General features: G+C 39.0%; 4 protein-coding genes and 2 long non-coding RNA genes across 9 annotated transcripts; 4 read left to right on the forward strand and 2 right to left on the reverse strand.

The window, feature by feature from the left end:
• The first annotated feature begins 1,002 nt into the window (after positions 1 to 1,002).
• On the forward strand, positions 1,003 to 6,223 carry LOC140035476 (probable alkaline/neutral invertase F). The gene is made up of 4 exons (XM_072076690.1): positions 1,003 to 1,601; positions 2,256 to 2,699; positions 3,137 to 3,695; positions 4,036 to 6,223. The coding sequence occupies exons 1-4, from the start codon at positions 1,071 to 1,073 to the stop codon at positions 4,332 to 4,334; spliced, it is 1,833 nt and encodes a 610-aa protein (XP_071932791.1). The 5' UTR covers positions 1,003 to 1,070; the 3' UTR covers positions 4,335 to 6,223.
• A 4,453-nt stretch (positions 6,224 to 10,676) lies between these two features.
• LOC140035477 (laccase-6-like) lies at positions 10,677 to 14,923 on the forward strand. The gene is made up of 6 exons (XM_072076691.1): positions 10,677 to 11,504; positions 11,645 to 11,796; positions 12,047 to 12,291; positions 12,435 to 12,563; positions 13,156 to 14,100; positions 14,236 to 14,923. The coding sequence occupies exons 1-6, from the start codon at positions 11,367 to 11,369 to the stop codon at positions 14,364 to 14,366; spliced, it is 1,740 nt and encodes a 579-aa protein (XP_071932792.1). The 5' UTR covers positions 10,677 to 11,366; the 3' UTR covers positions 14,367 to 14,923.
• A 1,710-nt stretch (positions 14,924 to 16,633) lies between these two features.
• LOC140035478 (uncharacterized) lies at positions 16,634 to 18,386 on the forward strand. Its single transcript, XR_011839698.1, has 2 exons — positions 16,634 to 16,969; positions 18,218 to 18,386. It is a non-coding gene; the product is annotated as an uncharacterized lncRNA (long non-coding RNA).
• Positions 17,026 to 19,838, reverse strand: LOC113733337 (pyridoxine/pyridoxamine 5'-phosphate oxidase 2). 2 transcript variants are annotated; one of them, XM_027259689.2, is made up of 6 exons: positions 19,349 to 19,837; positions 19,116 to 19,223; positions 18,721 to 18,753; positions 18,335 to 18,430; positions 17,368 to 17,535; positions 17,026 to 17,285 (listed from the first exon to the last, which is right to left on the reverse strand). In XM_027259689.2, exons 1-6 carry the CDS (start codon positions 19,439 to 19,441, stop codon positions 17,184 to 17,186), a joined length of 600 nt encoding a protein of 199 aa, XP_027115490.2. In that variant the 5' UTR covers positions 19,442 to 19,837; the 3' UTR covers positions 17,026 to 17,183. The 2 variants fall into 2 exon arrangements, with proteins under 2 accessions (XP_027115490.2, XP_027115491.2); XM_027259690.2 differs by lacking the exon at positions 18,721 to 18,753 and having other exon boundaries at positions 19,349 to 19,838.
• Positions 19,839 to 22,626: 2,788 nt separating this feature from the next.
• Positions 22,627 to 24,507, forward strand: LOC140003800 (dof zinc finger protein DOF3.7-like). 3 transcript variants are annotated; one of them, XM_072076696.1, is made up of 2 exons: positions 22,627 to 22,774; positions 23,352 to 24,507. In XM_072076696.1, the coding sequence occupies exon 2, from the start codon at positions 23,373 to 23,375 to the stop codon at positions 24,192 to 24,194; it is 822 nt and encodes a 273-aa protein (XP_071932797.1). In that variant the 5' UTR covers positions 22,627 to 22,774; positions 23,352 to 23,372; the 3' UTR covers positions 24,195 to 24,507. The 3 variants fall into 3 exon arrangements, with proteins under 3 accessions (XP_071932797.1, XP_071932796.1, XP_071932795.1); XM_072076695.1 differs by having other exon boundaries at positions 22,630 to 22,886; XM_072076694.1 differs by having other exon boundaries at positions 22,631 to 22,842.
• A 941-nt stretch (positions 24,508 to 25,448) lies between these two features.
• On the reverse strand, positions 25,449 to 25,979 carry LOC140035480 (uncharacterized). The gene is made up of 2 exons (XR_011839699.1): positions 25,807 to 25,979; positions 25,449 to 25,706 (listed from the first exon to the last, which is right to left on the reverse strand). It is a non-coding gene; the product is annotated as an uncharacterized lncRNA (long non-coding RNA).
• Positions 25,980 to 27,247: the final 1,268 nt, after the last annotated feature.

A 27,247-nucleotide genomic window follows, 5' to 3' on the forward strand; every position in this document is an offset into this window, starting at 1 on the left:
TCAAATGAGAGTTTGAGTTTGATTTCCATTATATTAAATCGAGTTCGGCCTCAAATTTATATACTCGATCTAACTCGAGTAACATTGATAGTGATCGAATTCGAATTCGAACATGGTACCACTCGAGTTCAACTTGACTCAACAGCACCCTTAGTAGTAATAGAGGGCCTGCTTGTAAACATCTCCACTCTCCTATATTTAGCTTTGGAGGAGATATGGTTGGATTTGGCAGCGATTAGTATGATTATTTGACCTTTTTTTTTATAATTTGACGTATACTTACATGATTTTTGTAATCATAAAATATAATAAAGTTGTCATGAAACATAATAAAATTATGTGAATGTATATTAAATTAATAAAAAAAAACCACCACATCACAAATTGTATCCAAGGCAAACCATTTGCAATATCACTTGCCTCGTATGGCGTTTGAGAACAATTTTTGGACGCAAACAAGCTCACGTATTTTAGAGTGAACAAATTGATCAAAAAAATTCATAAAATGGGGTGAAAGCTTTTTAAAAATGGCTAATTACAAACTCTCTCAAAGTAGAGTTGAGTTGTGTGGAGACTTCGTAGTATTTGTTGGCTGTTCAAAGTTGCGCTTGTCGTATCGAATCCAATTTCCATTTCCAATCCCTTTGTATCAGTCAGCAGCGCCACCACTCCACCGTGCACCTGCCCTGCTACTCCGCACTACAGTACCTATTTTCAAACGGAAATGCCAAAAGTATGCATGATTGCTTTCATTCCCGAATGTATCCTTTTTTGTCGTTTTCACTACAGCAATAGGTGGCGTTGGTATAGTCGTTAATATCAGTATCTCTAGTGGATAGTATGGTCAATTCGCATCTCAGTCCCCACTCAGATTCCCTGCTTAACCGAAAACCAGAAAAACACACATATTCCCCTCCCGCCTCACACAGACACACAGTGGCACAGCTGTCCTCGCTCGTCGCTCACTCACGCGCTACCTCCATTCCCATATGGTATAAAAACTTCCCCCCCCTCTCTCTCTCTCTCGCTTCACACAGAGACAGCGCGCAAAATTGATTTCGCTCTCTGAAATGAGATATTCAACTTCAACGACGAGCACGCCTTTACTCTCCGACGATGTTACCCAGCCGGATATTAAACAACTCAACTTCATCCAGACTAACGCCGCAATGTCCTTCGAAGACGCCGTTACTGACGCTATCGACGATGTAACTTCCGCGCCCGACGAACAGCCACTTTCTGCGGCAGTTGTTTTCGGCTGTCAAGCAGAGGAGAAAGTGAAGAAGAAGGTGAAGATGCAGGGCGGAAGTAGTCCTGAGAATGTTACAGCTGGAGGTGACGCCAACCAGTTCACTTCTACAGTCGTTATGATGAGTGCTGGAAATGGAAGGCCGACGTCGGGGTTAAAGCCGTCGCCAAGTGTAGGAACAAGCCTGGAGAGCCTTGCCAAGTCGGAGGCTGATCAGAATGATAACGTTTCGCCGTGGATAATGGGAGAAGCGTGGGAGAGATTTTACAAGTCCTTCGTTTACTACAAGGACAAGCCCGTCGGCACTCTCGCTGCTCTCGATCCTAGTGCGGATGCCTTGAACTACAATCAGGTTTTACACGAATACATTTCTCCATATACAAGCTTTTTTCCTTTTCCTTTTTTTCTTTTAGTCAATGTAAATATCTCTGTGTTTATATATATGTATGTATGTTCTTTAGTGTAGCGAAAAATAACATCATAATTTTAAGATGTAATGCATCCAATGAGATGGCAAATATGTTTATGATGATGATGACATTCTCCGTTTCCATTTGACAATATTTACATCATAAATATGTTTCTTGATTATTTGCCTTTCATGGTTTATGTATTGTTGTATTAACTAGAATTATTCAGAGTTCTAGTACACAATGGTTTAGATGTAGACACAGATTTCTGTCTCTGTGTATATTAGTATATTCACTTTTATCTTTTTAACATTTATCTTTAGGGATATAATTGACTAGCTCTATATATTTTCATGAACACGTCATGCATAAATAACTCTGTACAATCGATAGTAGTCAAAATGTGTTCAATTTTATTTTTTTATCCAATGCGTTCAAAATTTTAGTCGTACAAAGGTACCATATGTGTATTCAAGAAATCGGTCCTCAAGAAAGCAACGCACAGAGATCTGATTAATGTTTGTTGGCGTGTACATTTCTAATTTAATTCATTCTCAGTGGTTGGCTTTTTTTTTTCTTTTTTTTTTTAACTGCAGGTTTTTGTCAGAGATTTTATTCCCAGTGGGTTGGCATGCCTGATGAAACCGTCAAAGGAAGGTTTAGATATGGTGAAGAATTTCCTGCTAAAGACTCTCCACCTGCAAGGTAACTGGGAGAAAATGATTGACAACTTTACTCTTGGAGAGGGAGTCATGCCCGCCAGCTTCAAAGTTCAGTACAAGCCAGGTCTCCAAAAGGATGTTTTGGAACCAGACTTCGGTGGCACTGCAATTGGAAGGGTGGCACCCGTAGATTCTGGGTTTTGGTGGATCATATTGTTGAAGTCATACACAAAATGCACAGGCAATCATAGCCTTGCTGAATCGCCTGCTGCCCAGAGAGGAATGAAATTGATTCTCAACCTTTGCCTTGCTGATGGCTTTGATACATTCCCAACGCTCTTATGCGCTGATGGATGCTGCATGATTGATAGAAGGATGGTGAGCTTGCATTCCCATATATTTTGCTGTCTTTACTAACTTTTTATCGGAATCGTCTGATGCTGTATATATTATGGAGTTTCCATAATATATATTGCTCCAATCTTGTTTGAATTATTTCTAGTGCCTTCACACCTGTGACATGCCTTATAGAGTTAATGATGATTAGTTTAGCTCGTGTACTGGATTAATTTGACGCTGTCTCAGTTTGTACTGCCGGTCATGTGAATGTCCAAGTATAAAATTGTGCTGGTTGATACATTCAGTTTACCAGACTGCTTCACCATCAAGTTAGTAATTTACTTTCAACTTTGAAGAGGTTACTCAGGAGTTTTGTAATCCACTGCCTGCTTAATACTCAAATTCAGTTTTAAATTTCACATAGTTTCTTATGTTGCCTCGGTAATCCAACATGCTTCAATTTGCTTTTGGACTAGGGGATGTACGGATATCCAATCGAGATCCAGGCGCTTTTCTTTTTTGCGCTGAGGTGTGCTCGACAGTTGCTTATCCCGGAACATGGTAACAAGGAATTGATCGAACGCATAGACAAGCGTATCACTGCTTTGAGCTACCATATCCAGAAGTATTATTGGCTTGACTTCATACAGCTGAATAACATTTATCGTTACAAGACTGAGGAGTATTCCCACACTGCTGTCAACAAATTTAATGTCATTCCTGAATCTATCCCTGACTGGGTGTTTGATTTCATGCCACTTCGAGGAGGCTATTTCATTGGTAATCTCAGCCCATCACGCATGGACTTCAGGTGGTTCCTAGTTGGAAACTGTATTGCTATTTTAAGCTCTTTAGCAACCCCAGCACAGGCAACAGCTATCATGGACTTAATTGAAGAGCGCTGGAGTGAATTGATCGGTGATATGCCTCTGAAAATTTCATATCCTGCACTCGAGGGCCACCAGTGGAAGATTGTTACTGGATGTGATCCCAAGAACACGCGGTGGAGTTACCACAATGGTGGATCTTGGCCAGGTTAGTCAGTTATCTATGATCTCTCCAAATCCTGAGATGATAAATCATAAAAGTCACCTGGTTGAGAGTATTATTTTCATGGTTTATATTTTATATGTCAGTGAAACTCGTTCCCTAGAATTAACTCATCTCCAACAATGGAGTGTGATGGTTACTATTTGCATTTGGTTCAGTTCTTACAATTGAGGGTGGTAAGACAATCTTACAATTGTTGAAGTATTTGAAAAGACTGAATATGTAGATTACACTCATTTTGTCAACTTGAGAGGCATGACACAGGAGAACATAGTAATTGGAATTATTTGTACTTTTTCTTAACCACTGATATGCTTTTGTGCAGTTCTGCTATGGCTACTTACAGCAGCATGCATCAAAACAGGAAGGCCTCAAATTGCCAAAAAGGCAATAGAGCTCGCAGAACAGCGCCTTGCCAGGGATGGCTGGCCCGAGTACTATGATGGCAAGACTGGGCACTTTGTTGGTAAACAGGCAAGAAAGTACCAAACTTGGAGCATTTCTGGGTACCTGGTGGCGAAGCTTATGATAGAGAACCCTTCCAATCTCAGATTTATCTCTTTAGAGGAAGACAAAAAAATTGCTCAACCAAGGCTCAATCGGTCTGGCTCATGGTCCTCTTAGATTGTCAACTATCTGCATCTCTTTGGATAGTTATTGTTTCGCTCAGCAGAGTTTTGGAATGGGGTACGAGAGGCTTGTTTTCACTATTTTGCAAACTTAGAACGCAGAGCTGTAGAATTTGGCATAAAATTGAATCCTGACCCTGTCTACGGGGGTTAAATGTAGTAGCGTGCTTGAATTTTGAATGAAGAAGAGCATGAGCCTTTTTGCTGCATCTGAAACTTCTGCAGTTTTGCTAATGCTTTCTGAAAAACTCAACAGGAGTATTTGAGAAACTACATCTTTGGCTTTAGAATTTGCTGCTTTCACATGAATTTTAGCAGTCGTTTATGTTCAGTATGATCTGTCTCTAGTAGAGTGTTTGATTCCATGCCATGTCTATTCTATATATATATATGACTATCTAGTACCTGTGCCTAACACGGTTGTTTGTTGTAGGTTATATTATTCCTTGGTTGGTGTTCACTGGACTTTTTCATGTTTTGCCCTAACAGACAGGTATCCAAGTGGGTTAAAAATAAGAATAAAAACAGTTGCATGAATCATGGATTTGTGGCGTGAAAATTGTGTGTGAATGTCGTTGGATTAGTCCACTTGCAAAAGATGCAAAGGCAGGGAGGTATCAAAGCAAATTATTGGAACTAGGCGGCAACACACTCCTTCCACGTATTCCAATTTCCAGGCCGCAGCCGTTGTGATGAAGGGGGTATTGAGGAGAAGGAAACACTGAAGACGAAGTGGAGAAGGGGCCGTATTCTTTATCCTACCTCTATCATCCGTTGAAAGGGAAAGAGCATAATCAAGCAACGCATGTTTCCTTTACTGTTGGAATCCTAGCTCCAAATGCAGGGCATATCCCCTGCTGATCATTCGGCTGTTTTCTGCTGTTAAATATTTTCTTTATCCTCTTTATACACCGTGTACATAAAATTTTGAAGGAAACTTAAAAAGCAGCACTTTTGTTTTCCTGAAAAGGATTTTTTTTTTCAAAAAAAATCATTTGTTATTTTTTATATTTTTCAAACGAGAAAGAGCGTACTAGTCGTATTATTTTAAGGGAAACGTCCTCCAAAAACTTTCCGTTACAGAGCATAAAGAGAGAATTGGATTCCCACCTTTGTCTCCTCCGCCTCCGCATACTTTCCTTCCTTCGATAACCTAAAGATCATTAACTTACAACAGCCAGTCATCTCTGCCTTTTCCTTTATTCTTCCCGGCTCCCCTGGAAACATCCTTTTTACCACTCGCTCCTCTGGTTACAGGAAGAAAAAATCCAAGAAAAAGAAGTGTTATTTTGGTGGAAATACTCAAATTTCAAAGTAGTAGAATGTCGGCGAATCCAACGGTGCAAAGCAATTGCGGGTTTATGAATTGCGAGAAGCTGGATAGGATGGCGAATTGGGTCGGGAACAGCGTAGCCTCGGCGTTCTTCGCATCACTGGAACGCTGCTCCTGCATCAACCTCAGCACCTCCCATGACGACGGCGATGATGACGATTTTGAAGAGGCCAAGGACCGCCCCCTCATCCTCACAAAACCCATCTCCTTCGACGATCCTCCTTCTCTCCACCACCACCACCACCCTACCTCCACCGCCGCTTGACTATTTGGGCCAACAAACCCGGAAAAGCCATTGTCTTGTACCCCCAAGCGTTTAATGCTTTTGTTTCGATTGTAAAAAGGTAGAAGAAAACAATCCTTTTTTTTAAAAAAAAAAAAAATTTTCTTTTCCGTTCATCATCAGTGGGATTTGGACCCCTCTGCTCTTTTTCTTTTTGGTCTGAGAGGACTACGAGCTTATAAGGATGTGTGGCTTTCTGTTAATATTGGTAATGATCATGCCTGCAACATGTAATTTCTGCTCAATAAAAGTTCAGACCTTTTACCCATTGTTCCTGTTATTACCTTTTCTTTTTTCTTATTATACATATCCATTTAATCAACTACTTACTAATGATGGTTCTTTATGTCTCTATAATCTAATCTCTATAAGCTGTTGCTAATAGATAACATTAAGCTTGCGGATGATTTGGCTTGGCTTATTGTCTGCATAATTTTGTCTTAGTCCTTGTTAGCGTTAAGATGAACAGATGAGAACATCCGCCCCTTTTTCTAATATTTGCTTAATTGTTGTTTTGAGAAGAAAGGCCACATTATATGCATACAGATGTCATACAAGATGTAAAGAATTAAAGTTACATCTTAGCAGTCGAGCTTTGTTTGGTTCGCCTTCTTCAAAAGTTGCTTTATTAAGGTTGTGTGGATCAGCAATTTATGGAGCCCTTGTTGCTCTTTATTTTAATTGCTTTCGAGCTCTTTTACTCCTGTGGTTGAATTCAGCTTCGTTATGAATGACGTGCTAGCTTATTCAGTCCTTATGACAGGAATAAATAAATAAAGAACCATTCAGGTTCCCTCAGAAAATACAAAACCTCTCAGTTTAGATGAGCATGTTAGCCAGTTCGCAGAGAATAGTAGTGTTAAGAATGCAAATTATGATTGCTGAGAAGTATCCCTAATGCATTTCAGCATTCTCAATTCCTTACTTAAAAATTTGTGTCAAAAATGCTCTGCTCTGATGATTCTCTGATGCTATTTGAAGAAAAAGTGCTCATTGGATTGTACATTAGTATGAAACTGAGATTCAATTCTTCATCTGAGATATAATTCTTCCATTCTCATTCTACTAGTCCACTGATAGATGTGGAACATTCTTGATCGTTTCTAGTGGTCTAAGCTTCTGCACATAACTTTTACCTTCTCCATGTTCTGAAGCAAAGGTTACATAATTTAAAACTGGATCAGAATGTATTGAAATATCAACTCATTTTAATCCTTCTGCTGTGAATGTATTAATGTCAATGGTGACTCTTCTCTTGTTTCCTTCACTTGATATTGAATGAATGTGGCGATGCATTCACTAGAGTCTTCTATTTTAGTAGGCATTTTGCACAATCTTCTATCTGGCCCTTGAAGTTTGGATGACATGAGCCTAGAGAACAGCATGCAGCCAAATGTAGTGAACTTTAGATTCTTTCACTCTACGGTTGAAGGACTGCCAACGAAGTTGAAATATTTTTCAGAACTTAATAGAATGGGCTGAACTGAAACCGCTTAAAATAACCCAGCAGCACAATGCTTTTTTTGGGAGGCTGGATCAAGTGCGGGGCTAGATATAAGTTAAACATCAACACATGAAAGATTCATCAACTTGCGTGTTTGCTATTGGGTTGCCTGATGCAGTTCCATTTTTTGTTCATTATATATACTTGAGAAAATTCAGAATTCTGTGAATAAAAGCTTCTACTGCGTCACTTTTTAGCCACAAGATTGTTTCGATTACTCTCTTACATTCGTGATGTTACCAAAAATTGATTAGGAATATTTGTGCATTTGAACCCTCTTGCCTTCTACCTTCTCTGGTTCTGATTGCCCTGATGGGTTTTTGATTACACGTAAATTTGTGTTTTCCACTTCTTAGTTTGGCAAGAGAAGTTTCACCTGTTCACCTTGGAGCTTCTTGATGTTGGTGATTAAGTTGTTGAGAATCAGTGGAAGTTCAAGGCATGCCTGTGGCTGTGAGTTTTGGACGTAATTTAGATATCTCATCTGGTGAAAATGATGTCTCAATTCTTCGATGTTTCCACATTGCATTTCTCATTCTCAAATCAAGAGTCACATGTTGAGTGAAGTATTGCATATATTTTGGCTAATGGGTAAGCATTCCCAACTCCGCCTGAGCCCTGATCATGGGAGTTGGTTTGAGAAAATGGATAAGTGGCCGACAGATTGGACTAAAGCCAAGCCTAAACATCAAGGTTCCTGTCACCTTAATTTGGTTTTTAAGCGAAGGGTGGATGCTGCAGGGAAATGGAAGACTACGGTGCCCGTTCCTCTAAGAGGAGTGTGTAGTTAACTGCAGAGAGCATTTCACCTTCTGTAAATCTCGAAATGCTTCCACAGCTTTGAAATCCGTCTTCATAATTGATGTTTACACACGAATGAAACGTCATGACTGCCCTGGAAGAAGAAACTTAATGCCAAGATGATCTTTCTGTTTCTTTTTTCTGTCATGAACTCCCAAAGCTTCCGTGTCATCATTGGTCGCGGACTGCGACATAAAGGGTAGGTAACAAATCTATAAGGAAGACCGAATTGAGAATCTATGCTATAAAACAGAACTTGGCGACGTTCTCCATAAAACAACAATCAGATATTCGATAAGGCTCAACCAACGAGCCTTAGATTACAGTGCTCGAACTCGATTCATGGCCCCTTATTGAGTTGCTCAAACTTGACTTGAACTCTATCAGTCAAGTTGTCGACCAAGTTGCTTGCGAGCAATTTCGATTCCCCATTCGCAACAGTAAGTACGAATATTCCAATTGTAGTTAAGCCACTGGATGGATCCAAGTGGTCTGGGCTCAGTCCAACGGCCTATGTTCCCAAATCCACAACTTTTAAGCTATTGTAATTTTGTAGACTGCTCATTAGACTCGAAACTATTTGGGCATGCATCGATTTTTTTTTTTTAATTTTTAAAAAAACTTGGCCAATTCTTTTAAGCCTGTAAATTGCATTATGTACCTTATACTGTCAATTTGTGGCACTTTTTTTTTCAAATTAATTAGAAATCAATTGATTTTGCGTGAAAAGGCATAAGTAACCCTAAGATAAATTTGTTGAGTGAAACACTACTATTCATCTTGCGGTTCAATATAAACAAAATCCCAATTAAGCATAAAAATTTTGAAGAACTCTGTAATTATATACTTTTATCAAAATTCAAACGAGTTAGTTATTGTTTAGCAATCTTTGCAGTGTTTAAATTGCACACAGGTCAATCTTTCTAGCTGAAGTTTCTGTCCTCCTACCTCGTAGACATGCAAATGTATAAATGTGTGTGTCTGCATGTATAGTATGGTATAGGTAGGTATATGTATAGTGAGTGTCATTTCAGCTTGAGAAAATCGCACGCCAAACCTGAATTAAAAAAAAAAAAAAAAAAAACGCATGGCATCAGAGTCTGAGATTCCGATACTGATAGATATAGACTTCAGTCTTTGCTTGTGAAATAGAATACCTGAAATTTGTTGTATATGGCGGCCGGCATAAACTCAGCTCACACTGTATCTATCTATCGTTTTTGTTGGTCTGTGTATCCCATAGCAACTGACCTTTTGAAAGAGCTTTATTGTGTTAATTTGTTTTCCTTCTTGATTGCTTAAATGGAAAGAAGTTATTGAGTTTGCAAAGTGACAATAAATTAATATCACCTTGCACAAACTGGCAGGATTAAAATTTAAAGAACTGTGGAAGTAAGTATTGAGAGAAAAAAATTATTAGCTCAAGTCAAATCTGGAGAAAAGCTTATCTAGAGAGCGTCATCTGCACTTGCTATTTTGTAATGATTAGACAGACATTTGTTAGACTTGTTCCGATCTGAACTTGGAATAAATCTTTCTCATGCGCGAAGAGGATTAGCTGTTTCTAACTCTTTTTCCTGAAGTAACCATGAACTGCATATCACGTAATGGGAACAATTGTTAATTTTATGTCTGGTTAAAAATTTCCCTTTTTCTGGAGTCTGGATTAAAATTTAAAAATTTTCATACCAGACTTGCATAGACTTCTTCGCAGGGAACGCAAAACTCAACAGGCCTGCACTTTCCAAACTACACTAAAAGTTGACGGTGGAAAAACCTGCAATTTATTTGCTATCTAGAGTTTGTAAAAGTCCACTGACGCTGATGGTTCCCAATTGAAATTTTATTCTGTAGTTGGCATTACTGAAAGAAAAAAAAAAAAATTGGCATTCCATCCTGATCACCACGGATTAAATTGTTCATTAATGGTCAAGTAGGCTGCTGCTTTAATTTAAGCACAGGGTACCAAATGAACAAAAGTAACAATAAACGGATTCTAGCAGTTAAGTACGTACTGGCTACCACCACCTGTGATGTTCCGGTGGACAGAATGAATAGGTCTTTCCTAGCTTATTATGGCCCTGGAAAAGGTAGGGAATTGCCAAGGCGTGCACATCTCTCTGTTTGTGCATGGAGTAAAAGGGTGTTGAACAAAAGCAAAACAAAGGCCACACTTTTTATTTCTTCTTCTTTTTGGGTATCCCCTTTGTCATAAATGGCAGTAGCACACAGTGATGTTCTTTTGGAGCAGCATAACCTGAATCAACTAGCTGAATGTTTCACATTTGCCATAACCTAAATTCTCCTCTTGCATGCTTGCTTGAACAGCTTCCTGAAGTAGTCAAGTATATCATAAGTATTGCCAGTTAAAAAGCTCAACATTTTAAAGTCATGATCTACGAAAAAAGCACTAAAATTATTTCAAGAATACTGACTCAGTCATGATCTATGAACTTTGCTAGATATACATAGTATAATCCACACTGACAAGTACGTGCAAGTTGCGTAGTGTTTGCATGGAGGTGTAGGGCAAGAAGTTGTTGGGAGTGGGTCGAAGACAATGTTGTAGTCTTCAAAAGCAGGTGCTACATGCGTTCCAAATCGACCTTTTTAATACTACCGTGCCATTGCCGGTCTCTATCTCCTTTTTTTTTCTTTTTGGGTTTTTGTTTATGCCAGCGGGAGCACGCACAGGTCAAGATTACATGATTTCATGTAATAGGGAAAGCGTTGAAGATTTTGAATCACAGAGATAAAGAAAGAAAGAAAGAAAGAAAGAAAGCTAGCTACTGTGCGAATCGGTACCCTACATTGGTTCGACCACAATATTCTACAAACACGCCCCCCCAACAACTTATTATTACAAATCCGTGTTAGAGGAATCATGGAAGCTGACAAACACAATATGTATGGAAGGCCTTGACAAGGCTTTTCTAACTTCCTTCTCCTTCTCCTTCTTCTTCTTGGGCCATTAAACAATTTTCTGTCTATCAATAACTACATTTAAAAGACCGTTCTCGACCACTTCTACTCCGCACTTCTTCCTAGCTAGCTAGCTCCCACACAAACATAAGAACAAGTGAGTATCTAGTAACTCTACTCACAGATGGCAAACCCGCTGGCTACTTCAGGCATTTTGTACCTATGGCTAAACTTGCTGATCATGAATGCTCATAGAATGAGTGTTATGGGCTTTATCGCACGATGGCCGGGAGGCAGATCAACAAGGTCCTATGACTTCAAGGTTATATATTGCTCTCTCTTTCTTTTGTGTTATTTTACGAAGTCTTTGATCATGCATGTTCAATCAATTGCTGATTCATTTCTTCAGTGAATTTATTGTTTTTTTTTTTTTTGGTTTTCTCCCTCCCTATAATGAATCAGGTCCAAACAACAAAAATCGAGAAGTTGTGTAACACTTGGGATATAGTGACAATAAACGGAATGTTTCCTGGACCGGTTATTTATGCACAAGAAGATGATAGAGTAATCGTCAGGGTTACCAACGAAACACCCTATAATGCCACAATACACTGGTAACATATATTCTTCATCATCATGTGCTATCCATGCATCATTAACAGACCCGATTAATTGCTTATAAGCACGTACGAGATTGGCTGAGCTTCATATTATCAACTGATCCTTAACGTTGTGATTATAAATCCGAATGATGATAGTATAGACGTGTTATCTGTTGTAGTTGATGATTGGATTAATGTAATCACCAATCATGCATGCATTAAGTCATGCGTATTAAGCTATTACCTGGTTTCTTGATTTCAGGCATGGTGTCCGGCAAAGGTTATCATGTTGGTCAGATGGCCCTTCTTACATAACACAGTGCCCCATTCAATCAGGACAGACATTCACGTACGAGTTCACTCTGGTGCAGCAAAAGGGCACCTTATTATGGCATGCTCACTTCTCTTGGCTCCGGGCCACCGTCTATGGTGCCATTGTGGTCTACCCTAAGACCGGGGTACCCTATCCTTTCATCTACCCTTACGAAGAGCACATCATTCTCCTGGGTACGTACAATATGTATATATATGTATGTATATCCTAATTATTGTTTTATTTAAACCACATATATATATATATATACACACACAGACACACACACACAGAGTTCTGTGTGATGATCAGAGGCTTTTGTCATGAAAATGTTCAGGGGAGTTTTGGCTGAGAGACTTGGTGCAACTGGAGCAGTCGGTTATCGCAAGCGGGGGAGGCCCACCACCAGCGGATGCCTACACGATCAATGGCCATCCGGGGCCTAACTATAATTGCTCCACCAATGGTAATTATGCATATGCAATTATGTATGATCCCTAAAATGGAAAAATAAAAGAATAAAAGGCATTCTTTAGCTTTGGGGAATACTTTTCTGGTATTTTGCTACACCATATGATAGCCCGTAGCGACAGTGTCGCACCAAATTCTGTGAACATTGCATGCGATGGACTTGGTAAAAAGCTCAAAGGAGCAACATATGTAGATATGTAGAGGAAGAGGAATACATACATACATTATATATATATATATATATACACACACACACACTGCACTGCATCACCAACAGCTGCGTGTTACCAATGGACTGCGATTAAAATATCCTACTCTAATTAATTGGCACTAGCCTTAGTCGCCCCCCTTGTAAAATAACTATTATTAAGTCTTCCAGGAAATGAAAAAAAAAAAAACATAAGCACCCGTGCTATCATGATATAGGCAAACTATTACTATCATTGAAATTTTCCTCTGCATGCATGATCTTGGAGAAATTAAAGTCAAGATTTGAGGCTATCTAATCTTCTGATCATACGTAATTAATGTAATTATATTAATGATGGAGAGGGGGGGGGGGTCATGATTGTTTTTTTTTTAAGCAGATGTTTACAAAATTGACGTGGTTCCTGGGAAGACGTACCTGTTGAGGTTAATCAGCGCATCACTGAACACGGAGCACTTCTTTGCCATTGCAAATCACAAATTAACAATAGTCGAAGCCGATGCTGAGTACACAAAGCCCTTCACCACCGACCACGTTATGCTTGGACCCGGCCAGACCCTTAACGTTCTGGTCACCGCTAATCAACCTATAGCGAAGTACTCCATGACCATGGGCCCTTACATGTCTGCAAGAAACGTCCCATTTCAAACTATAACCTCAACCGCCTACTTCCAGTACTTGGGTGCCCTGCCCAATAGCCTCTCGTCACCGGCTCCCGTCCCAACGTTTAACGACAACCTTGCTGTTAAAACGGTCATGGATGGGCTGAGGAGCTTGAACGGAACCCCGAGCGTTCCTAAGGAGATTGACCAGAATCTGTTCATTACAATTGGATTGAACGTCCAAAAGTGCACTTCAAGGAATCCACAGCAGAATTGCCAAGGCCTCAACGGCGGCGTTATGGCCGCTTCCATGAACAACATAAGTTTTATTAAGCCTAACATTTCGCTTTTGGAAGCTTACTACAGGAAGATTAATGGCTATTTCACCGAAGATTTTCCCGGGGCACCCTTTAAATTCTATGATTTTGTGAATGGAGCTCCTAATAATGCCCCCGTGGATACTAACTCATTGAATGGAAGTAGGACTTATGTCCTTGAATACGGGACTCGAGTTCAACTGATCTTGCAGGACACAGGAACGGTCACCACTGAAAACCACCCAATTCACCTTCATGGCTTTAGCTTCCACGTTATAGGATATGGCACCGGAAACTATAATCCAGACACAGCAAATTTCAATTTGGTGGATCCGCCGTACTTGAACACGATAGGAGTTCCAGTGGGTGGCTGGGCCGCTGTTAGATTCCTTGCAGACAATCCAGGTATGTCTCTGCACGTTATTACTAACAATAGAATGGCATCAGGGCATTGATTAACAACTCGTGTACCTTTTTAGTTTTTCATTTCTTAAAAAAAAAAAAAGCCTAAAGAATTTGGATCCTAAAATGTTACTGCAGGGGTTTGGTTCATGCATTGCCATTTGGAGATACATTTGTCATGGGGCTTGTCTGTGGTGTTTATCGTGAAAAACGGGCAAGGACCGCTGCAGACCCTCCCCCATCCTCCAGCAGACCTGCCCCGGTGCTAGTGAAAAGAGGCTGATTTAAGCAAAGCCGTGATAGATCATAAAATATTGGATGCTTTCTCTGATCTTATTTTCCAGCCAGAACTACTGAGGAGATTCTTTTGATCCATGCAAGTGTGCCATAGACGTGGGGGGGGGGGGGGGGGGGGTTTTTTTTTTTCCTTTTTCCTTTTTCGGGACATCATAATTTGGTGTAAAGAAACAGTCTGACGAAATAAAAACTCATCACCATTGCTTTTGTCAAAATCCTTGGATTTTGTTGCCTTTTGCATGTAATATGGGGCATGTGCTCTGGTATCAGCTGGGGAAGAATCATTGTAGCATGCGGCAGCCTTTATTTGGAACGTTCCAATATGCCCCCCAAAAAAACCTTGGTCAAATCTGCGTTTTCTCTTCCAATAAAGATTAGATACCGTCTGTACTAAAGTAGGTAGAAGCCAGGGATGTCCTTGCCTCGTGCATTATAACTCAGATTTTACAAAAGCAGTTGGAAAGTAACCTTAGAATAGGAAAATGTCAAAGCAAGCTTCATTTATAATAATGACACTCCAATTACTGAATTACTATTGTTTTTCATGGTAAGAGACCATACAATGTAAAGGTGATTTCTTTTCTTTTCGTTAGCGAATTCAAGTCTGGTCTAAGGGTGCGTTACGACTTTCATCTCACTGTGCTCTCCAAAGAGCAACTCTTCTCAAAATATCATTCAAAAGGTGCTGTGTTAACTTGAAATCTCATTCTAACTAAGGATTCTTGTGGCTACAGGAGTACCAAAAATGGAGAGCTCCCCCCTTCCGCCCGACTCTTTGGTCGATCATCTTAAGAACGCTGATTTAAGCATGAGTAATTACCCTTCTCCGACCTTTACTGTCCAACGCGAACAGAAGTTTAAATCTATTAACTTATTGAATTATTATGTACTAAATCTAATATATTTGAGTAATGTCACATTAAGTGAACTTACCAATTATTTTTAGAACCAAATTTTATCTAAAAAATTCAGTGCTAATTAATTCAGATGTTCAAATTTTGATTATCAAACACGTGTAAATATGTTAAAATTTGAATTCATTAAATTTAAATGTTGAATTGGATTAATCTTGCAAACACGTCTAGATATTTTTGGGTATTTAGAGTTGTTTTTGTTTTGGATTTTACAAAGCAAGGTTTGACTTGGGACGTGAGATCTTAAATTCTTAATTAACACAAATATGAAACCAACAAAAAAGAAAGAAAAGCGGCGAGGGTCTGATTCATAGTCTTGTGCTACGCACAAGGTTCACTCATACTGCTAACTCTATTTTCGTTAATTCAAGATTATGGGCAGACCAAACAGTCCATCTAGGGACCATTTCTTTCCTGAATTGCAAATTCGAGAAGACACCATAATGAGTCATAGGTAGCGACAAAACACATCCACCTCAACATTGATAAAAGAGAATTGCTAATGCTACTGCTTCCTAACATCCCCTTTTTTTGTTGTTTTTTTTGGGGGGAGGGGGGCCATGTCAGAAAGGTTCAATACTTTTAATCCCACTTCCCACCATCATTCCAAGCAGGATGCTTATTTTGAACGGTGGGTAGAATCTCATCACATTAGCTACCAGTTAGCTGGTTTATATTTTCAACTCGAACAATATCAGGGAAAATTTTAACAGACAAGATGTTGACATCCCTATGACATGCGCCACAAACAGAATTGACGCGCAGCTCATTCAAGGATGTGGATATGGATTTACCTCAAGAATTTTGAGACCTGCAACCCCTCTAGTTCCCAAAGCTTTTTTGTGACAGATGGCCGATACTACACAACTTTAGGAGTCATTAACATAAAAGCCAGCAGATAGAAGGATACTAGTAAGTCAGCATTCAGACTGATGGCATCTATATTTTGTGGTCATGAGATTGAGAATTTAGAGAAGCGCTGACTATAAAAGCTTTTCTGTGCAACGCTGCAAGTGCAAGTTGTATTAAGTTCTGTACCATCATCAACACAGTGATAGTACAACAAATTGTTTATTAGATATTAGTTTAAGACAAAACAGGCATCAAATAAGTTGTCAAAACCTTAGTTATATTAATAAAACACTTGTTCAACTATCGGGCAAATTTTACTTTCAAAACTGAAAATAGACTGACTTCAGAAAGAGTGGCATCTAACAACTTGAAGGAGACCAAAGTCTGGTACAACCAACTGTCAAGATGGCATCAAGTTCCACTAGATGAGATGCACAAAAAAGGCTGGGCATAAATATACCCTTTTTCCCTGCTCAGCTCCCAAAGAGACGCACAGAAACGGAGCCGTGATGCAATCCCTTCCTTGGTAAGGCCTCTTGCTCAAATGAGTATTCCACGGCATCGCTAGAGAAACTAAAAATGTTCCTAAACTTCGAGGAATGAATGTGCCTGGGTTGTTCCAGCCCATTGTTGGAAAATGGTTGAGATACTCATTTGAACAAGATGCTTTCCACGGGAGGGTTCCAACTACTGCTACATTTCTTTGACTAGCATCAGCGAAACTCCCAGTTGCTTTCTTATCAATGCCTGAGTCAAGAGCAAAAGACTTCTAACAACAAGGGACTTCCAGTGGCTTTCACCAGATAAAGGTACGCAAGGTCCAATTTTATAGTTTGCGGGCAAGAGTTCTGACATAACTTATAAATCATATGCAACGAGTGATGATCCTCTTTTATTTATCTTCAAGAAAACTAGCAAAATTCACAAGGGGTTCACAACTGTGGATGGATGAAATTTTATTACAAATAATAAGCTTTGAAATTAGCTAAGGTTCAGCATAAACCATGGAATCACAAGACGACGCTATGGATTGACTTTATCTGAAGTCCAGAACTTTTCCCCACTCCCAGTCCTTGTAGATGTAAAAGATTGCCTTTCATTACTCTTTAAATTTAGATAATCAACCTGTAAGCAAGACCAACATCACAAATTTAGGGAGGGCAGTAATTCGTCTTAAGATGAGGGACAGTCCCAAGAAGATTTAAACCTGGTCAGGGTCCAGAAGAAGTAAGCAAAATGCACCAACAGGGCCAGTAGAAGGGTCTAAAGAGGTTTTTTCGGATAATTCTTCATTGAGAGAAGGAAGTCCAGGAGTAGGTCCCAAATACTGAAGTCTTGATCTAAGCGAACTAGCAAACCAAGCTTTCTCTCTGTGCTGCATTGTTTATATTGAAATCTCAGGAACAATATAATTCTCCAAGTTTAGTAATATAGAGAAATGTATCGCTGATGCACCCGCATTACCAAGAAATCCATTTGTTTATTAAGAAAGCTAACATCAATACCACAGAAAACGCTCTCTAAACAACTTGTAATGTAATACTCTGAAACTGTAAGCACAATAAGTCTCAGAAGTACCAAAACAGAAAATATAGACATTAGCTGCACACATTGAGCACGTTAAACAGACAACTGCTCACCAGCAAGGGAAATGTGTTTGTCTAAATTAAACTGGAATTTGGGTGAATTGACAACAAATGAAATCCTTAACATGAAAAACAAAAACCAAGAAGACATACATCTTGAAGGGGATGCCATCATTGGCCATGAGAATACTTGACTTGAACTTTCATACCTAACCAGTTGCTAAAGCCAAACGACAGAGGCAAGGATTCCAGACAAAATCAGGCTTCTGAAGCATCATAGGTACTGGTACTTGGTAAAGCTTCCCCCCCCCCCTCACCCCAACAACACAAAACAAACACCTTTCATAGATTTCACAAAATGTTCAAAGTTTGTCAATCAGAATTGGAAATATCTATCATCCCACGTATTTATGCATCCTTTAAGTCATAATGTCATCTCATTGGTTTCCGGTTGTATAATTCATTCTTCAGGAAACAAAACTACAAATCACAGACACAAAGTTAGAACATTCACGACTTCACAGACCAGCAACAGCAAGTGAGAGCAAGCTAAAAGGCACATGAGACCAGGAGACTACTCAACAGTACCTGTAATTTTAGAGGGTCAGCACTATATCCATCAATAATATCCACTTTCCCGTTAATGCGGAATTGCTCCCAGGTGTCAGTGAAATACCAGCAAATCTATCCAGTTTACCAACAATCAGAATCATCCAATCTCCAGAAAACATAATAAAACAACAAAAAAAAATCTGGACTGCCAGCATTTTTTTCTTTAATTCTTTTCATTTATATTGGTAAAAAGAGCTTTTTTGTCGTATAAAGCTTTAAAAAGAAGAAACAAACTCTTCGTAGCACTCCAATTTCAGCACTTCTTCCAAATTACCGAGCCAAGGTAAATCTTCTTATAAATAACAAACCTATTTGCCTTCAGAGCAAATACTACTAGCAGTAAATAAGTAGTCCAACGATACCTCAGCAAAAGGGCAATGCTTGAGATCTTCAATCTGCATTACTTTGAAGTAAAGAGCAACATAAGTAGTATTCCAAAAACGAACATCTGGTTATAACTTCAAAAATGTCATGAAGAAGCAGGATGAGGCAAAACCGCCCATTTCTCCCAGCCCACGGAAAACGCACCCCAAAAAAAAAAAAAAAGAAAGAAATTGAAGGAACAGCAGTTTATCCAAAGTTACTGTCTTTACTTGGTAAATGTCATTGGGAAGCTAGAAAGAGGTGATTCAAAAACAGCGCAATTTCACCCAATCCACCTAAAACGCACGGATACAATACAGAGAGAGAGAAAGGAAGAGGAAATCAGTGAAAAGAAAGCTAATGAGAGAGAGAGAGAGAGAGAGAGAGAGAGAACCTTTCGAGTTCGGGAATCAGTGTTCATCTGAATCTTATCACTGTCGTCTTGGAATCCTCTGAAAACAACAGTTCGATTTGAGGGCCTGCCGTTATTCCCTACTGTTGCCTGAATTTACGTCAAGAAGAAGAGAGAGTAGTGAAAACCTTTCACCAATACAGATAGCCCGAGAAATTAAAAATAAAGAGGACAAGGGGGAATCAAAAGCTGCTGCTGCTGCTGCTGAGCCATACAAGTTGAAAATAGGAGGAGTGCTTGAGGTGGGAATTTGATTGGAGGGCATTTAAAAGAAGCTGCTTCCATGGAGCCGTTGCTGAGCTTCCCATTCTCCGGCCGCAACTTTACAGGATTTACACAGGCTGGCTCTGGCTGTTTTTGCTCTGATTAGTTTGATGCGTCGCTTCTAAATCATGCGTTTGCGTATTAGGGACATGAGAACACGTAAACGGAGGAGAGCCCGGTCGGCCCCGTGGCCAAGAAAAAGACGGGCTGGCCGGTTTAGCTAAAACCAGGAAACCGGAACCGGAACGGAGGGACATCCAGAAAACGACACCGCTTCCCACAAGCGTAAGCCCATGCCAATGAATTAGGGAGCTTCCGTCTCACAGACACTTAGAGTCTACTCCATTGGGCCAATATTTTGCTTCTGTTAGTTGTGGAAGTTATCCAAAAAAAACAAAATTTTTTTTATTCCAATTCGATTTTTCTTCTGTGAGTTGGATGTGCATGGAATATGCATATACGATATATATCGCGACTACGTTGCAATGGAAACTTGAGGGCAGGTGTCAGATATGGGCTGGTCTACAACGATTTGGACTTGTCTACAAACTGGATCCTAGTAATTTGGATCCAATGAATTACCGAGCCGGACTCGGCTTCAGCAAAGCTCACCGTGTTGAACCTCTTCTCCGAAAAAGAATGCGGGCAAATTCCATTTTATCAACCAATTTAAATTTGCTTGCAATTAAACTAGCTGTAATTGCCCTGACTTTGGAGCAAAGGGCTTAGATAGTATGGCACCTTTGATCCATCTAGGTGGGGTTCCACTTAATTGTGGCTTTTTTCGACAGAAAAATTTTCTTTTCCTTAGATTAAATTATAATAGATTATACAAATATTATCGCTGCGATAAAAAAAAAAAAAAAAAAAAGCAGTTTTGGTGGGCACGGCAGAGAACGTAGTAGTGAAAGTTGGCGCCAGGCGGTAACTAGAAAGCATGCGTTACGCGCACCGGAGCTTAGAAGTGTAGCAGAGAAGGTGGAATTCCTTCATTCCTACTTTGTACTAAAAGTACTAATCAATGAATGCCACTGAGATATGGGGAGGACTTTTGGCTATTTCCTGGAAGACTTCTTTCTTTCTCCCGAAGAAATTAAATTTTTTTTTTTTTTTTTTGGTTTTAGCAGGGGATATAGACAAGAGGAGGTCTCAATCATAGAAAAGGAAGACAATTTCTCCCCTCCATTTAGGATTTAGCAACTCTTTTGGGTCCTACCATAAATCCTGTTGTCGGCCTCTCTCTCTCTCTAGTCTCCCTATCACGCACTAAAATTTTCTTCTGTTTACAAGTCTTCTTCAGTTCATCCTAATTGGCATCTGTGCGAGGGGTCCCTGTGGTCGTTTCTTCAAAATGTTCTGCATCCATTATGAGTAATATTTATCCGCTTTTTTTTTTTTTTTTTTTTTATATCAATTAGTCACGTTCTTACTTTCATTTTATTCATATAATTCTCAGATTATATGTTCTTACTGCCTGACTTTTTACATGCATGGCTATGACATGGTTAACCCATGTTCCTCCACTAATAAGGCCTGATCAATTAAACCTTTCGATAGAGTATCATTTCAAATAATTAATGTAGCACTTTTTGTGATATGATGTATGTGAGATAAAAAGGTGATCGAAAATTTTAAAAAAAAAAGGTTCAAAAATGTGTTTATGATGCAAGCGAAATATTATTTGAGATAATTAATTTGCTATCCAAACACCCAGTTCATTATAAACTCATTACACTTTTGTAGAGAATTAATGAATGCCTTGATCTAGTTATTAGAGTGGAGGCTCCAGAAATTGAAAATCCTGAATTCAAATCTTCGCCCCCTTCCTATTTTTTAAATTTCACCATTTCCTTACTTTAAAAAATAATAATAACTATTACACTTTTCGCTCTACAAATTAAAAACTAAACTTCTTACAGTTGAGGAAAGATTTTTTTTCCCTCTTTTTTCTTTTGACATAAAACTCAAGGTATGTTGCAAAGATTATTACACAATGGAAGGGGTCAATATATAACTTTGCACCCCCCCCCCCCCCAACACACCACAAAACAAAAAAAATATCCATAAACCTTGCCCTTTCCTTCTCTTGATTGCTTTGCTTCAGGCATTTGTGTAACTGTAAAATAATAATTCCTGCATGCATGTATTAAATAGCACAGAAAATGCTTGCTAACTTGACAAAGTGTGGAATACACCAGTACTTAGCTTGGGATGGGGGTTTTTTTTTTTATGGTAAGATGGGGTGGAATTAATAGTATGCTGCTGCATCGTACGTTCAAAGTTCGTTTGAACCTAGAAATGTACGAAGACATAGCATCAATCTGCAAGCAAAAAGTGATTTTATACGTGTGGAGTGTGGGCGAGTGTCTACCCAGTTGTACCTGAGGCAGAATGCCACGGTTAATCAGATACGAAGAATGGCATAATGATGGTAGAAGGATGTGGTTGGTGAGAAGTCCATTGTCTTTTTCCGAATAATTCCCTGAGGAGTTGAAGACGGCTGGCTTTAGGGGAGAAAGAAAGACCAAAAGGCAAAATTGTTCTTGAGAATTAAGCAACATAATAGATTCGAAAGAAACCAGAAAAAGCAAATCTTTGGTGACCCTAAAAAGGTTTTCCTACGTACTTATAGAGGGCTAACATCACAAACTAGAAACATGGACGACAATGGTACACATGCAAACAATCCCAGTTGGTGAAGTTTGTTGGTGACATATCATTCTATTTCTACCCCCCCCCCCCCCCCCCCCCCCAAAAAAAAAAAAGAATTATTTTGCAAGATTGAACGACGACATCTTCTAATTAAATTGTCGAGATACATGCAAAAGGTGCACATATATTCCAGCAAGCGAGTAAAATATTTGTTGGTCCATGTCATTTCAGCAAATTCGGAGGATCGTCTGGAGTTTAAAAAACCAGTTCATCATATGAGTAGATGATCATGTAAATTCCAGAAAGCCAACCAACTCAAGACTCAAATGAAAGGATTGTAATTAAGAATGCATTTGAACTACTGTCGACAAGAGAGCAATTAGAATCGAGAGTTCCCCCATTATAGGGTCAAAAAGGCGAAACCCACCATCGGAGAGACAATTCAGAATTCCACTCACCAAGTTTAAAAAAAGATTAGATACACACAGCTTTCTAATTGAATATCAGACAAAAGTTCAAACAGGGAAATGACACTAAAATATCCTGCTTTTAATATGAGTATAGTCAAAACAAACACACTTCCATCATCCCTCTTTTCCTTCCATCATCGCATAAAGTAAGCCAACACTAAAAAGACCAACACACAAACAGCTCTAAAACATTCTTTCTTGTATCATCAAGGACAGCTGCAGACAAAGGGGCTGAAATTTTCTCCATCTCATAAGGTTGCTTTTTTATTGGTGACCTTTTTTTTTCCTCTCAATTCATGGATACAACTAATCAATGGACTCAGGTTGGTAGAAGCACTTGATCTCCGTGTTTACTTGCTCCAAATAAGTATGTAAATACTTTTAAATCCAGTATTATGAGTTTTAGGGTTCGCTTGGAAAGTTTTCCCACTTTTTTTTTTTTTTTTTGAGAGCCTTAGTGGATTACGCTTTGTTGAAATGATGTTCAAGATCACAAATGACGGTGGCACCAGGACCAATTTTTTCATTTTAAACTTTGCTAGCTTTTTTGCTGAGATTGAAGATTAATTATGTTCTTTATACATGAAAGGACTGCACTTTTTTCTTTCTTTTCCTTTTTGCATGTGTGCTAACCGATAAAGGGAACTGGGAAAAGGTATTCTTCGTTATTATTGCTTGTTTCTCCTTTGATTCAAATAACTTTCCAAAGTGCAAGGTTGTTTAGTTTAATTTGTCAGCTAGATTAAATTTTTTATTTTTTTTCCAAACTGTTGATTGATCCTCTAGCACCAAATATGATCTTGTAAATCTCTGGCTTTCATGCTTTTGTTAGGAGATTGGAGGGTTGAAAAGTATGGGTGAGATAGCTTCCAGTCCATGCTCCAGGCCAGTGGTGCAGGAAAGAAAGGTTAGGCCACAAAAGGATCAAGCCCTGAATTGTCCACGGTGTCATTCAACTAATACCAAGTTCTGCTATTACAACAACTATAGCCTTACTCAACCAAGATACTTCTGTAAGACCTGCAGAAGGTATTGGACTGAAGGTGGAACTCTGAGGAATGTTCCAGTTGGAGGAGGCTCAAGGAAAAACAAAAGATCTACTACTACTAATACTTCATCCCACAAACATCCTGATCTGAACCCTCCGACCATCACTCACTTCGCTTCTCAAAACCCTAAGATCCATCCTCAAGGCCAAGACCTTAACCTAGGTTTCCCAGCTTCACAAGATTATCATGGTCATGCTTCTAAAATATTTGAACTACCCAAGGTTGATGTCAGCGGCTGCAATCAGCTAAAGCCTTCATCTTCTGCAACCTCAGCTCCATTCGCCGCCCTAGAGTTTCTAAGGACAGGAATTGTTTCGAGGGGGATGAATTCCTTCATCACAAGTACGATCCCAGCTGCGGACCTAAATGCTCTCTATAACGCTCAAGGGTTTCAATTCCAAGATTTGAAGCCAGCAGCTGGCGTAAGTTTTTCTGTTGATCATCATGGGCTTGGAAATAGGTTTGTTAATGCTCCTAGCGGGATCCAAGAAAATGGTGCGAGACTAATGTTTCCTTTTGGAGCAGTCAAACAAGGTACAAGCACAAGTGCAGTCGATCAGAATAAGGGACAATCAGATTCAAGTGGATATTGGAATGGAATGTTGGGTGGGGGATCATGGATGTAAAGGTAGTGATCCAAGGACAAATCAGATGTGGAGTCTCTTCCTTCTTCCATCTGGGGCTACTAATACTTTCTCCTTAGTAACAAGATTTTTTTTTTTTTTATCCTCCCTTTTTTTTTTTCCTTTCTTTTTGGTACTTTCCCTTTTCTTTTGGTTTAGTTACGAATTTGGAGTTGTTCAGAACTAACATATTCACCTATGCAATTTCTTTCTTCTTCATTTCAATGTAATGTACTTAATGTGACTCTTCCGGCTGTGTTAAGCTATCAGGAAATTTTTTTTTTATGAAATGTAAATGAAACAAGCTGATTGAAGCGTTAGCTTGACTAGATTGGATTCTAGGGATTGCTACTTCATACGACGTTGTTGCATTAATTCTCTCACGGTGAGTTATAGGGTTTGCCTAACAATTGAATTGTTCATTTGACACTCATGCATCAAGTGAGATATTAGATGTTAATTTTTCTGAAAAATAGCATTAAACAAAAAATAATAATAATAAATGTGAGTTTATACATTTAAATGACAAGTTTAATGTTGTAAATGCTACTACTATTGAGTGATCATTGAACACTTGCGATAAAAAAGCTTTATTTATAGGGGCACAATGATTTATGTAGCACCTCGATAATGGGTTTGTGATGATTTAATCAATTAGGGTCCCGGGGTTGTGTCGAAAATGCGGATATTCATGAAGGAGAATTCACACAGATTGTAATATCTTTCTTTTGGTGAGCAGGTAAGAAGGAATGAATCAGAATTCTATCCAGGGCCTACGGGGTAGCCAATGCCATTTGTCCTGATGCTGTGAATTCTCTCCAGAAGAAGAGAGGGAGGGGGGGGGGGGGGGGGGGGGGGGGGGGGGAGGGCAGCAAGCTGTTCAAGCAGTTGACCGTACCTACCACTCACAGCAGGAGACATTTGTCTCTGTGATTTGTTGAAAAATATGACAGTCGAGAGTTTCCAGAGCTATTTTGTGTAGACGCATTATTGTAGGAGGAGGAGGAGGAGGAGGATTGCTTTACAGAAGAACGAACGCTTGCTATGCTAATCGCTGAATGAGATTATAGATGCATATGAATAAGGGCTGCTAAATACGACGATTCATTCACAAGCAAAGATGCAAACTAACTCGAAAAGAAAAGAACATAAACTGCTATACATGTTGTGGTGTGGGCAGAGCATGATTAGAGTAGTGATTATATATGGAGTCAGTCATTAGCAGGCTTCAGATCTGTATCCCAGAGCGCGTCTGTCTTCGCAAATTTTGTGTATATTTATCATGAGGCAGGAAATTAATTACTGCCACAGCTAGGAGATTAAACTCTTCTTGTTTGTTTATGTTCATACAAAGCTGATGGAGTACTGTAATTTGTTCAAAGAGGGTGGGCAAAAGGCTACGGCGCTGATGATAGGGATAGGGATAGGGACGCCCGTACTCTGGATCCTGCCTTCAAATCAGTTTGAATAAAATGCTAAGCGGGTTGACACGCTAACTCCTGTGCCTGCCAGTAACTACTAGTAAACAGTGGTGAGACGACTGCGGATAAATTTCACAGAGCTTAATTAACGATGATTAAATATTTAAAAAAAAAAAAAAGAAATAAGATTTTACCTGCCTCAACTCTACCAAATCCACCTAATCCGTCTCCATGTCCACCTAAGTACGGAGGAGGGGGTCAATTAAGGCTCTTTCCTGTATTGATGGCGAAAGTAAATGATCGTTCCATGCCATATTACTTACTCCAAAATACATACATACATACATACGTACGTACGTAGTTAAAATCCATCAACCTACGAAAATAAAAATGTACGTAGTTACACGTAGATTCACAAGTAGTAGTAGTAGTAGTAATCGGGTCATCAAAATCCATTTAAAAGACCCGGAGGGGGGGGGGAGTACATAGAAAAATACTAGGAGAGGTTCGCCGCGCGAATGCGCGGTGGATAAATGCCCCATTATACCCACTTAATTTTCAAATTATTATGTAACAGATGTAAATGATAAACAAAATATTTAGAGTTGTATTCTTAGAAATTATATATAATTAGTTCAAAATTGTAAAAATATGAAATTCAAGAGATGAAAATTATTATACAATACCTTTTAAAAAAAGGCAAGAAAAACATGATTAGAACATACACAACTGGCCATTGACCCAACATACAAATTATATTGTGCTGTCCTCAAAATTTACGAATGAAATCTCATTCTAAAAAAGCATCAACAGTCACATATATGCATCAATTAACATAATTAAAAACTCTTTCTCAACATATCTTGTCTTTTGAGTTTTTGAGGAAGGCGACCTCACAATTTCTGCACAGCTTTGATGCTAAAGAGGTTTTACAGCATTATGGGATAAAGCCAATCAAAAGAACAATAAAATCCTCCAAAAAGTATCAAGGATATACATCATAAAGAAACCTCATTTTTTTTTCTTTTTCTTTTTTGGGTACATTGGAAGAGGTCATAATCTCTTAAATAGAAACAAAATGAGAATAAGCAACTGCTAACACATACGCTTCCAACAAATCTGGCATCTCTGCAGGGATGTCATCAAGAACTTGTAAACCTAATGGACCATAAATGCTGCACTTGGCCAATCAATTTGTATATTGATTGCATTCCCTCCAAATATGACTCAGCTAACAGTCCCAGCTCCTTTGCTTTAACTCTCATATCTGAATAAGAAGATTATGATCCGATGAGTTCTGATACCTAAATTTTTAACTAAAACTGCATGCAAGAAAAAGACCAATCAAATGGATCTACATATACCGTGCAATAGCAAGGGCATAGATGACTGCTAATATATCCTTCACATCATGCAAGTCAATCTCACAAGTCACAACTATCATTTGGAGTAGTCTCATGCTGTTTCAAAAGATGCAAGCTAAATTGCTAAATGAAAATAAGAGGTTTGCCACATGCAAAAAACTCGTGAATGGTTTCCAAGCAAAATTTACTCTCAGTTTCGACGTTATGTACAACTAAAACCTAACTAAATTTAAGTGCAAACATCTGCTCCAAAATCTAACTTGGCAAGTTT

This window comes from Coffea arabica, chromosome 2c (genome assembly GCF_036785885.1).
Source record: "Coffea arabica cultivar ET-39 chromosome 2c, Coffea Arabica ET-39 HiFi, whole genome shotgun sequence".
In the NCBI taxonomy this organism is placed as follows: Eukaryota; Viridiplantae; Streptophyta; class Magnoliopsida; order Gentianales; family Rubiaceae; genus Coffea; species Coffea arabica.

Excerpts from the sequence above, each read along its gene's own strand:
- LOC140035477 (XM_072076691.1), top strand. The coding sequence starts at position 11,367 with ATGGCAAACCCGCTGGCTACTTCAGGCATTTTGTACCTATGGCTAAAC. Across the intron at positions 12,564-13,155 it reads CTATAATTGCTCCACCAATG|ATGTTTACAAAATTGACGTG; the intron begins GTAATTATGCAT and ends TTTTTTAAGCAG. Across the intron at positions 14,101-14,235 it reads ATTCCTTGCAGACAATCCAG|GGGTTTGGTTCATGCATTGC; the intron begins GTATGTCTCTGC and ends ATGTTACTGCAG.
- LOC140035476 (XM_072076690.1), top strand. The coding sequence starts at position 1,071 with ATGAGATATTCAACTTCAACGACGAGCACGCCTTTACTCTCCGACGAT. Across the intron at positions 1,602-2,255 it reads ATGCCTTGAACTACAATCAG|GTTTTTGTCAGAGATTTTAT; the intron begins GTTTTACACGAA and ends TTTTAACTGCAG. Across the intron at positions 3,696-4,035 it reads CAATGGTGGATCTTGGCCAG|TTCTGCTATGGCTACTTACA; the intron begins GTTAGTCAGTTA and ends GCTTTTGTGCAG.
- LOC140003800 (XM_072076694.1), top strand. The coding sequence starts at position 22,816 with ATGGATACAACTAATCAATGGACTCAG. Across the intron at positions 22,843-23,351 it reads CAACTAATCAATGGACTCAG|GAGATTGGAGGGTTGAAAAG; the intron begins GTTGGTAGAAGC and ends TGCTTTTGTTAG.
- LOC113733337 (XM_027259689.2), bottom strand. The coding sequence starts at position 19,441 with ATGGGAAGCTCAGCAACGGCTCCATGGAAGCAGCTTCTTTTAAATGCC. Across the intron at positions 18,754-19,115 it reads CTGATTCCCGAACTCGAAAG|ATTGAAGATCTCAAGCATTG; the intron begins GTTCTCTCTCTC and ends AAAGTAATGCAG. Across the intron at positions 17,286-17,367 it reads TTCTTCTGGACCCTGACCAG|GTTGATTATCTAAATTTAAA; the intron begins GTTTAAATCTTC and ends TCTTGCTTACAG.